We start from the raw sequence: 12,456 nt of genomic DNA on the forward strand, positions 1-12,456 counted from the left end.
GAAAGGGTGTTCTGTTTTAGTGGCAGTTTATCCTGTTTGAGTTCCAAAAGCATCAAGACACTTTTCCTTGCTCCCCCGAAATCATTTTACAACCTGCAGCAACCACACTTCCTGTTGCTTTTTGTTTGTTTGTAACCTTTGTTGCTGTCCGCATGCAAGAATTCCACCACCTCGGTAGATAGACACCACTTCTGGCCTTTAGCTTTGGCCACCTGGCTGAAGACAAACAGACGGGACGGGCGCCGGGTCAAGGTAAGTACAGGACAGACCGTCTGTATCCTCAGCGTTTCTCAGACTCCCAAGTTTCACAGTTTCCGCACAATTAGAGCTGTAGCAAGGGATAGGCCCATTTTAATGTAATGTGACATTAATTTGAGAGAACTATTTATTTAAATGTTCAGTTAGCATTATAAGAGATGCTTGCCGACCATGGAACTCTCTGCACCTTTTGTGAAAGTTTTACATTTCAGCCATTTTGAAATTTTAGAAAACTTTACTGTCAAAAACTAAAGGGTTATTTTAATTGTGCAAGTTTTCATTTAATGTTTTAAAACATGCTGATGACCCTGGGAGCTCCTTGTCTAATATAATGTGCTTCAATTATTTTCTTTGAAATTTTGACACTAACATTTTGCCTTTTACAGTAAATAAATATTGGCGCCAAGTACCGGTTGTCGACCTCCTTGACGACTAATCACCAGTATCAGCCCTGAAAAAAAAAACTCCTGATATGCTCATATTCTGGTTTAAAAATAAAAAAAAATATTTGGTCATATAAACGCACACCTCCTTTGAACGGAACATTAGTTTGTGTTCTGCGCATGCTCTACCGTCAGGAATCTTGGGTCTTTTGAATACAGGGAGAACTTTTATGCAAAGCGTATGGCACGCAAACCACTGGAAATAATCAAGCAGAGATACACAAGGCGAACTTCAGATGCAGCACAGAATCACACTTTTGGAGCGAGGAAGAAACCGACATGAATATAGTATGTTTTATTGACGTTAGAAAGTAAGAAGTGGAAATGCGGTCTGTTTGTGTCACATTGTTTTCAGCACGTCACAGTTTAAATCAGGATTTTCCAATTGCCATGTATACTGGTGACTATGTCCGCTCACACATGTAAATGGGCGATCCCAAATGTTTCACAAACCAGAATTTTGACCTTAACCCAAATATTGACGGCATGCGAATATAGTCTGTGTTGTACCTCTCACACAAACCAATGATGGTATAAAACTGACTTGATTACTTGATGGGATAATAGTAGAGGTGATTCTAGAAATATTTGCTAGCTGCGGCCAAAATTGTAACGGAACAGGTGTTAAACCATGGTCCTGACTTGATGCACTTTCCTCTCTCATAGACAATAATAAAATTCACAGGTCGCATTGCATTCCGTGATGTAGCTTTGACACAAAACGGTAACCTGGTAAAAAGCTCTGAAAAAGGTTTAACAAAGAATCCATCCAAAAATCCATCGTCTGCCATCACAGAAAGCCGTGAGAAGTGAGTGTGAGGTGTGAGGTTTACAACCCGGTCCCGGGTTTCGGCAATTCGCTTACAAACAGCTAGCATCTAGCCTCTGACACACATACTGGAAGGCCGTAAATTCGGCAGTCAGCCATCCGGTCCACACAGAACAGGGAACCCCGAAAAGATTGTGGAACAAATGGCTTGTGAAAGGGGCTACTTCCTGGAAAATCTGGCATTTCTACCTCACGGTTCTTTTATGAAAACCAACACAATGAGAGGTGAAGGAGTAAACCCTGAAAAGAACACCCATGAACGGAAAAATTACAAGTGGACCCCCTTAGCCCTGTCACACAAAACAGCTTTGAAGGCTTTGTAGTCGCAGATTGAGAAAAGAGACAGGACTGCGCGTTGGGGAAGGCCAGAAATGACGGGACGAAAACCGTCTCCGTTCCACTCTCCTTTGGAGGTGACTTCAACCACAAACCCAAATTGGAAATCAAAGCTTTTTCAGTTTATCACCTGCCAAGCGGCACCGGTATGAGACTGAGGGTCAATCGGGGCCAGTCTTGATCCTTCTGACGGATCGCTAATCCCGCCAGAGGGATGTCGTCAACACCTTAAGGATAATGCAGCTAGCGCGGCAGCTCCAATAGTAGGAAAGGTGCTTCTATTCATGGGGGAGGAGGCAACGTTCTTCACTTTTGCTCAACTATAAATGCAAAGACAGAAGTGAGAGTCACACTTTGCAGCTGTGAACGCCACCTTTTTTTGACGCGAAATTCAATTAACACTACCAAAATTAACATTCAATTGACAATCGGATTTAATAAGTCAGGGAACAACATTTTCACATGGAGTCTTTACTTTTTAATAGTCAATGTTTGAATAATTTTAATAATGCTAAAAGATAGGGATGACATGGTTTGTCCATTGATCAATCGATTGATCCATCGATGAAATTTTAGAGGGGTAGTAGTAGGGGTGGGCGATATGGGCAAAAAACCAATATCTAGATATTTTTTCCAAAAAACAATATTGTACAAAAAATAGTTTAAATCTGCACTTGATTCACAGACCAATTGTGGATATACAGTGTTTGTGAACAACATCTCTTTTTAATTGCTAAATACAGCTTCTGCAAAACATAATGATATTGTACGACAATATTTAACAATAAAAAACTAAACATTATGTATAGACTTGCATTGATTTTTGGGAATATTTATGTCATTTAAATGTCTTTGCTGTTATTCCATAATGATAAGACATTTTGAGCTGCAGTAAATTGTGGTGTACCACTGCAAACTACTAGAGCAATCAGAATGAGAAAAAAATGTATTTGAAATGTGACGTGTGACGGAGTGTCACCCAGCGAGAGAAGAGAAGAAAAAAAAGACGTCGTCATGACAACACACATTCTCATACATTGGCCAACGTATTCAGAATAAAGTTGAATAACAAAACCGCAATTTACCGAAAAGTGCATTTTCCCACTCATTCATCGCTGTGATATGTAGACTTGTGACTTTATTCATGTTTGGGTGAATGCTGGCGTCACACTAATAAACCGTCGTAGTTTGTGCAACATGTCTCGGGACTACAAGCTAGTTAGGAATGATGCGGACTACAAGCGTGTAACTGGAATGTTAAGCGATCATCCAGGATGTCACGTTTGACTTGCTCGCTAAAGTACTGAGTGAGTGTGAGTGTGTGTGTGTGTGTGTGAGTGCGTCCATGTGTTTGTATTTGTTGGTTCAACTCAGCGACTGTTTTCTGAGTGTGTGTGCGTGTTTAAGCTTTTGTTTAGCGTGCTTGCGCGATTTTCCTCGTAATCCATATGGCTCGTGGTGCAACAGAATTGCTCTTCACGGTGACCGTTTTGGCACATCTAACAATGTTATTCCCACCGACGTCAGTCCAAACCATATACAGACTACGGACGACGTGGACCCGCGCCTCGCTCTGAATCCCCGCTCGACAGTTCTCCATGAAATGAGGAGGAAACAGCTCCGCTGTAGTGCGGACAGAGTCACGTGACCCTTTTCGAGGCAGTATTAATACTCGATAATGGAAAATTACACACCGTGAAAGCAAGATTGACGATGATATCGATAATGATATATATCGCCCACCTGTAGGTAGTAGTACTACCATTTCACGTTTTAATTATTGTTACTGCCATAGTGCTGCTTCTCAGAGCAGAATTGTTTCAGCTTCTCGGACCAGTTTTCATAATAATTTCAGTTTCTTAACATGTTTTGTTTTTCTAATGTCTATCTAATGTTATTTTTTTGTCTGATGTTTGATTTCAATAGGTTCTGTTTAGTAATTCTTTTGCAACATTTATTTATTTTTCATCAAAATTGCTCTCTTTTTCGTCTAATATTTTTGGGGTAACTTCTGATATTGAAAAAACTTTTTTTTTTTTAAACAACAAAAGTAACAACAATATAAAAAGGTGCATTATTTTCTTATGTTTGTGTATTTTCCATGTAATATATTTGTCTGTTTTCTTTTTGAATATTTGTGCATTTTGCATCAATTTGTTTAAGAGGTATACATTTGTCATCAAATATTTATTTTTCAAATATTTTTTGCATTCTTTGCGTAATTTTAAATTCTTAAAACTAATATTATTTTCTAATGTTTGTTTTCATTTGAGTAAGCATCTGTCTTTTTCATTATGTGTACTTTCTGTATCTTCTATATTTTTGGGGGGGATATTTCAATTCATATCTTTATAAGTGGGTGAAATTATTTGTCCCATTATTTTCACATGAATTTGCCTAAAAATGTGTTCTAAAAACTTGTGAATAATGAACTAATGAAGTGATGAAATTAAAACTACTATTTTCTATAGCTGTCCAAACCAAGCAGCCACAAGGGCCTCCTTTGCAATTATAGCAGGGATAACAATGTGGCGTGGCAAAGCTCGCTTTAGCTTACAAGCCAGCACAGTTGCTTCTGAATGCTTTGCCACCAGCCGCTGCATCCCGCTGCTTCAAGTGGTGGCCTATTGATCGTCTATTGTGTGCAAGAGCAACATCCATTTGCAGCGCCGGCGGCGCTCGAGCGGAAAGGAAGAACGCATGCGTGCGTGTGCGTGCGTGCGTGTCGTCGCTTGTACAATGAAAAAGCATGCACCTGCACGTTATGAGTGTTTGTCCTATTTATGTTTTTTTTACAGAATAAAACATGGAGACATGTCAAATCCTGGTTCACACGTCTATCCTTTTTATCACTTGAGATTGAGGTCAGTGGTAGTATTACTATCCACTATTTGCATATTTTTCATATATTATTTTTAAATGTTTTTAAAGTATTCTGTTATGTGTTTTGAATGTTGTCACTGTATGTTCTTTTAGTAATTTTGGCAAACTACTTTTGTTTGCTTTGCTTCTGAACGTCGTTAAATGTTCTATTTGTAAATGCTTTTAGGTGTTGTCTTTGCTTACGTGAAGCACATTGAGTTGCCTAGTGTAGGAAAAGTGCTACATAAATAAAGCCGCCTTTCCTTGCCTAGTCTTTTCACATATCAATTACAATCAGGATTTTAGCTAATATTTGTATATTTTTTTGTCTAAAATGTTACCATCAAAAAAGTGTGTGTATTTTTCAACAAATTTCTTTTTTTATTTTTATTTTTTCTTACATTTATAATGTTTATTTTTCACATTTTGAACTACTGCAATGTTGCCATTTTTTGCTTATATTTATATATTTCATCGGTATTTGTAAGAATTTTAATCCATAAAATTTTTGGCGGCACGGTGATTCACCAGTTAGCACGTCCGCCTCAACAGTGCAGATGTCATTCTTTTAAATCAGGCTCCGGATTTCCTGGTTAGAGTTTGCATGTTCTCCCCGTGCCTGCGTGGGTTTTCTCTGGGTACTCTGGTTTCCTCCCACATTCCAAAAACGTGCATGGTAGGTTAATTGAACACTCTAAATTGTCCCTAGGTATGATTGTGAGTGCAAATGTTTGCTTGTCTCTGTGTGCCCTGCGATTGGCTGGCAACCAATTCAGGGTGTACCCTGCCTAATGCTCAAAGACAGCTGGGATAGACTCCAGCACACCGGCGACCCTCATGAGGATAAATGTTTTGGATTTTTTTTTTTTTCACACTTTTGTCTTTTAAAGTTTTTTTTGTGGTTTATAGCTAATACTCATGCTGTAAATTACTTTTATATTAAAAATAATCTTTTTTAAGAATATTATTGATGAATTAATTAAAGAATATTTTTCTCCAGTCCCTGTTATACTTGCTAAATGCCACTAAAATAATCAATTTATCATTAAAATGGATTTGATATGATTCAACTGTACTATTTCTTCAAGATTGGGATTTTCCAGCTTCCTGTTCTTTGAAAGGGGAACATGGTGTTCACAAAACTCCTTCCATCTTCACAGACACGTAAATGATGTAGTTCCATCCTTTCACAATTGCTAGCTAAAAAAAAAAAAAAAAAAAAAAAGTTTTTTCTGTATGTTTGTAATCAAGGCAATCTAGACTCCTCTTGTTTATTGAATTTATTGTGCTTTTTTGTATTCCGAAAACGTTCAAACGTGACATCGGCAACCATGCTGTGAGGCGCACACAAAGTGTTTGACCAAAGGAAACTTTGTTTTACGAAATATCAATTTATATAGAATTTGCCCTCATTAGGCTGCAGGTATGCTGAAGCCAATCCCAGCTGACATCGTGTGAGAAGCGGTGTAAACCCTGGACTGGTTCATTCCCACTAACACTCACACCTATGGAGAATTTAGTTTTTAATTAACTTCTTGGGAGCAATGTGAGAGTAAACTGAGGGTAATGCAAAACGCCACACATGTAGGCCAGACCCCAGATTTGAACCCATAACCTAAAGAGTGTGAGGAACTCAAAAGTGTGAGCCAGAGGTCCGCAGCACTTCTGCACCTTGTTGCTTTTCCAAAATATCCTTACTGCCTTAGCAAAGTTGCAACTGCATCAAAGCCAGGGGCTAGGAAACTGGCATTAAAAGATAGTATCCAACAAAAGAGGCTATTGTTATCTGTTTAACGATCTTGTTAGCACAAGATTAGCATTGAAGAATGCTACTATGACAACTTTTTGTTGTTGTTGGCTGCATGTTGCACGTCTTGCTATGCTAAGTAGCCACCGATTATCTCCCCCGATAGGCGGCTTAAACGGGATGGAGCCATGCGTGACCCGACATAAACACTTAAAAGCATATATGAAATGCTTTTGGGGGGGCGTTTTAACTGCTGTTTATATAGAAAGATAAAAGGTCAAACCTGTTGCGTCCTGTCCGCCGGGTTCATCATCACCGCCTCCCGAAAGCTGTTATCCACATAGGACGCCATTTTCATCGTCTTGGAAGTAGACGGTGTGTTTTAATCCTGTTCAAAATGTTAATTTAGATCCAAAAAGAAGTCAGGGCGAACAGAAAGATAAAGAAAGGCTTCCTCCTCCTCCGGGATCCGAGAGCCAATTGGCCGTCTGCCCGAAGAGGAGAGCGGCGCTGGAGGCTTTGGGAGTGCCCCGGAGCCCCTGGCCCACGGACCCTGCTTGAACCACCGTACGAGCACACTCCCACGGGATCGGCTCCTGGCTTCTGTCCGGGCCTGGACAGAGTGACAACCGATCGCCAAACTTGCTCTTGACTCAGTTCACCTCCCCTTTTATGTACAGTTCATCACCGCCATTCTGCTAGTTGCGACCGAAAACGACAAAAAGGAGGGGGGCAGTGGGGCCAGAAAGCCTAACCCGCCGACAATAACGCGGTGCCCATTTTAGTTTTTTGTTTTCCTTTAAATAAGCCGAACCACTCACGGACGAAACATGGTGCTCAGCTTTCGGACTCTCCGAAAAGTGCGACGCGCGTTACATTGACCGTCTCTCCCACTGTACTGATCTGTTGTATGCCACCATGGTGACTGAGTAGTGACGGCCGCGGCATCACATCAAGACGAACATGGTGACTTATTCCTCCACGTCTTTTCGAAATAAACTTATATAAGTTACATGTTTGAGTTTATAACATTAAGAAGATTCAGACTCACTGTGTTGTTCTTAAAATTGATGATATAAAACATTATTTTAATAATATGTGAGGGAGCTTCAGTTCAGGAACATGCGATGTTTTGGCGGTGTTTATTTTACTCTGAAGAAGACTCCTGACATTTTCCGTCTTGGGGTTTTTCGGTCGTCGTCATTCCGCTAGCTTAACACATGTGTAAATGTCTGGTGGCGGCAGCGTCAATGCGTGAGAGGAACATTGTCGAGCCATTCCGGTTACACATCTACGAGATGATAATAATAATATTATTATTAACAATAATAATTTCAAGTAATAATATTTTTAAATAATCATAATAATAATAATAATAAAAAATGCATATAGACCATATAATTGTATATAGTAAAATTAGTTCTAAAACATGAAATGGTATAAAGAAATAAATGACTACATGAAATTGATATACATGTGTGTGTATATATTAATCACATCTACTAGTTAATACATTTAAATGAAAAATGATTGAGAAAATAAATATAATAATTCATAAATGTAAAGTGTTAAAAAATAAAGCCGTATAATCAATTAAATATACAATAAGATGTCAAAGTACGTATGCCAGAGGATGGTGGATTGCTAACAGATACTTCTGTTATGCCTTGGACCAACTCTGTTCCATAAAAAATTCAGCAATAACTCGCGCATTAGCAGGAACAGTCTTAAAAATGGCCTCGAGTCGTGATGTCAAATTTGACTATTTTACTCTGAAATAAGCCTCCTGTCTTTTCCGGTTTTGGCGATCGGCACCTTTTTGCGAACCTCACAAATGGAGGTCACACCGGGGAGGCTCATGGGCGAGTCCATGTGACAAGAAGAGGGGTGCGATTCAAAGCAGGAAAAACGATGCTGTAGCTCTATCTAGCGGCAAGATTCGGGACTAATTTTTGTTATGTTTATCGTTATTTTTGTGTTCTTTAGTGACTAACCACATTCTTATGATTAATCATAAGAATGCATTTTAAAGATAAATCGGTGCGTTTTTACGTAATTTGCTGCTGCTACTTTGTTACGTTCACTAACTCTGATATGAGGTTTACTTCCCCTCCCTTCATCGTCACAAAGTAAACTAGGCCACCAGCAGTCCGGTTCCCAAGACAACCGACCATGACCCATGGACACTGCGGAGGTACCCGTTCACGTCATCTCCCAGCGGGGCCCAGTCTTGTACCTGAGACAAACTTCATGAGGAGGACATCATGGAAACCAGACAAAGAGCAGCACCAGGACAAAGAATTTTTTTTACTGGTAATACAAACATGTAATTGATCTTATTTTAAACCGTTTTAGCCGAGTGGGTTATGTAACAGGGAGATAGATCATTAACATACTGTTTGGCTCTCTTTATAGAACTTAAAAGGAACATTTTAAAATTATTTTTCAGTTTGTAGTTTAATAATGATACGTTATTATTAATAATTGTAGTGGTAGAAGTCGTAGTAGTGTACAAACATAAAATAAAATTTTATACTCCTAACTTAAAAAAATACTAAGTCACACAAATTGTCTTATTATATTACATGTAAGTTTTAAGAGAATAGGCCATTATTTGTCAATGTTTTTTTCCTTAACATTCAACAATTTTTTGTATCGAATACATTGTATTCGTTTGGAGCTAATTTGATTATGAGAGATTAATTTAACTGTTCAAAGTTTGTTGTATTTTTTTTTTAATATGACGATGTTCTCATCATCATATTCTAAAATATTATAATAAAGTAGGTATTATATATCGATATATTATAGTGTTATAATATAGTAGAGACCTGAATTTATCAGGTATTTTATTAAATTGTTATAGGTAAGTGTAGTTTATTAAGTTTATTAGAAGGGAGGCTTTTGTCAAAATATGTTCCATCCATCCCTCCATCCATCCATTATCCATACCGGTTATCCTCACAAGGGTCGCGGGGCGTGCTGGAGCCTATCCCAGCTGTCTTCGGGCAGTAGGCGGGGGACACCCTGAATTGGTTGCCAGCCAATCGCAGGTTGTTGTATATGTTATATAGTAATATTTAACAATATTATTTGAAATCCAAATGTTTCACATTTTATAATTCAAATAGAGATGCATTATTTATTAGAGAGGTATTTCATTTGTCATTATGCATTTTTAGAATAATACTAAACATATCCATGTTTTTTACATTTTACAATATGACTATTAGAAAGGAGGCATTTATTTGTCAAATATTTTATTCATTTAGTGTCTTTTTTAAATGTTTGAATACAAATTGTTCATTAAAGTTAAATAGAACGCATACGTGCTTTAATCAAAAACATATATACATACAATCACATTTTTAAAAAAATTAAATCCAAATTGTATTGGTTTATTAGAGGTGAGTAATTTATTAGAGAAGAGGGATTTATTTTTGATATATACTGTATTACATTTAACAATGACTTTATGAAGTCATGCTTTTGTCCCCAAAAACGATTTTGCCACAAATTGTAGTTTATTAGCAGTAAGTCATTTAGTAGAGAAGAATCCGTTATTAGTTATTACATTGGCAAGTTAGTAAGCTAATAACATTTACAGTACTTATGTACTAACTTATCCTTGTGAGGAGAAGCGGTACAGATAATGGATGGATGGATGTGCTGACTTGAGAGGTCTTTAATTGTCAAAATGTATTTTTGGAATATGCTTTGATTTCAAACATTGCTATATGAAAAATATTTTTGTCACACTAAATGCTTATTACGGAGGGGTGTTTATTTAAATCTTTCTTTTCATTACTATACTGTACTCAGAACCATCAATACATACAAAACTAAAACATTCAGGCTCCTAAATAAGTAACTTGTATTACTTGGTGTACTTTTCTCACCTTTCCACTAAGGTCCAGACGGTATCGGCGACTACCGTCCGAGGTCCAATCGGTCCCCAAATGTGGGAGTGGGCGCCTTATCCCCTGAGGCCAGGAGTGACCTATCTTACCTGTGGAGGGCAGCCCCGCATGCGCCCCCGCCTTTACCCAAGCAGGCCTACGTGGGCGAGGTGGGCTGGTGCTGGCAATACAGCGCCATGTTGAATGACAGCACGCTGCACAGCGGCATGCAAATCAAGGTAAGGCTTCACAGAGAGTGTTATAAGATCAATACTGTCATTGATACCAATCACAGGACATACACTAATTAATTTGATCAAGTTAACATACATTTTATCGTTTGTCTACATATGTTGCTGCAATTTTACATTGTGTGTTAGCATTAAGCTAGTGATTTTTTATGAATTATGTGGTTTGGAGTCATGTAGTCTTGAAACTGCTGGCAAGATTTGAATGTCGCCTCACGCACGCCAAGGCTCCTACGAGTATGACTTATTCATGGAGTATTGCCAAAAACGAAATGTTACCAGTTTGATATTGTATTTTATGGAATGTACCATTAATTAAAACATAAGAGAAATGATCAACATACCCGCCGACGCATTGGGAACAGTAACACCGGTGCCGGTGGTTGCAGCCGTCCGTCATTGTTATTTTGTCATTATTTCAAGCCAACCTAGTCCGTCAGTCCGTCACTCTGCCATCGTTATTTTAATCACAATTGCATCATCAATAAATGACAGTCTGTCACCGCTAGTTTAGGACCGTCAGTAAAAAACTCGATACAAGGGTAAAAGCAGTGGTGGGCGTGTCAGTAAATTTCATCGGTCCATCATTCGCCGGCAAAACGGGCCACCTCTGTATTTACCTGTTGTGCTACATTATGGGTACACTGCGATTTTTTTTTTTTACACTGTACTTTTCAAAATTTTAAGACTTACAACGTAAAATACATTTTACAAACATATTTTCTTTCAGAAAAGCGTCATACGAATGGAAGTGGAGGAGAGAGCAGGCCACAAGTTTCTGCAGCAATCGTAAGACAACAAAGACCTTATATTTATTGGGCCACGGCCGGTAGTACAAAATCACATGACACGCTGTGTGGCAACAGTGTTGAATGCGTTGTTAGCTCAACTCATCCATAATGCACCACTTCGACTTTTGCATGCACACACACGCAGAGAGAGCATCAGATAAGAACACTAGCCATGTTTGCCCCCTTGAGTGAGATCTAGTCCTTTTTCTGCTTTTGCTGTTTTGTAAGGGGTTGGAAGCAATAAATCAGAAGCTTCTTCACAGTCAAGTCAAATGCTTATCGTGATAAATTATTCGTTGCCAAGTATTTGTCCACTGTGAATACTGAAGGATTTAAAAAGATTGAAAAATATTAAATGTGACAGCCAATATTTTAACTTGTTTAACGGATTTTTTTTGGTCAGTTAAAAGTATGCAAAAACATGTTTAAAAAATAAAAAAATCCAAATTGAATTGAAAAATCCAACCGTCGTTGGGAAATAAGAAGTGTTTGAGTAAACAGTTAAACTGCAATTTGTTAAATTTTTAACATGTAGAAATGCACATGTAAAAATGTAACCTTTTTATTTTATTTCCTGATGCCAGAAAGAAGAGCGCCACGCAGAAACCCCAAAACAGAGTGTGACAGCCAAATGGCCATTGACCAGCAGGATCAACAGACACTGGACTATTGCCCCCTATTAAATCCTGTTATGTTCTTTTATTTCAACAGTGACATATGGACCCGTTTCATGGCTTATTGTATGATGCTAAAAGTGTTAATTTATTAGGGAACATGTTTTGACAAAGGGGTATATTTCTTTTCACCTCATGCGTATAGAAAAAATTGTGTCTATTATTTCAAAGGAAGTTGTTGCCAGTTAATATGATCACGGACACATTATCATATTTAATCAACCAAATTAATATAATTGTGTTGACGCCTTCAAAATAAAGTTGAGATATTTGAACGAATATCTGGAATAGGCTCCAGCACAAGCGCGACTCTAGTGAGGAAAAAAAGCATGTTGGGAAAAACTAGTTCTAGAGAAACTAGTTCAAGCT

At 38.2% G+C, this 12,456-nt stretch overlaps 2 protein-coding genes across 6 annotated transcripts in view; one reads left to right on the plus strand and one right to left on the minus strand.

Annotated features, from left to right (window-relative positions):
• rapgef2b (Rap guanine nucleotide exchange factor 2b) overlaps positions 1 to 7,429 on the minus strand; it is a 113,981-nt gene extending 106,552 nt beyond the window's left edge. For 3 of the 5 annotated variants that reach the window (XM_086055318.1, XM_086055292.1, XM_086055308.1), the window contains exon 1: positions 6,759 to 7,428. In XM_086055318.1, coding sequence (XP_085911444.1) covers positions 6,759 to 6,833 — 75 coding nt within the window. In that variant the 5' untranslated portion in view covers positions 6,834 to 7,428. Of the gene's footprint in view, positions 1 to 6,758 lie in introns of all 5 variants that reach the window. The other 2 variants (XM_086055300.1, XM_086055284.1) reach the window with 1 other exon arrangement.
• Positions 7,430 to 8,605: 1,176 nt separating this feature from the next.
• spmip2 (sperm microtubule inner protein 2) lies at positions 8,606 to 12,366 on the plus strand. Its single transcript, XM_086055399.1, has 4 exons — positions 8,606 to 8,788; positions 10,387 to 10,613; positions 11,353 to 11,411; positions 11,998 to 12,366. The coding sequence occupies exons 1-4, from the start codon at positions 8,740 to 8,742 to the stop codon at positions 12,035 to 12,037; spliced, it is 375 nt and encodes a 124-aa protein (XP_085911525.1). The 5' UTR covers positions 8,606 to 8,739; the 3' UTR covers positions 12,038 to 12,366.
• The last annotated feature ends 90 nt before the right edge of the window (positions 12,367 to 12,456 follow it).

Source organism: Filicampus tigris, chromosome 2 (genome assembly GCF_054856515.1).
Source record: "Filicampus tigris isolate MCC_2025a chromosome 2, RoL_Ftig_1.0, whole genome shotgun sequence".
In the NCBI taxonomy this organism is placed as follows: domain Eukaryota; kingdom Metazoa; phylum Chordata; class Actinopteri; order Syngnathiformes; family Syngnathidae; genus Filicampus; species Filicampus tigris.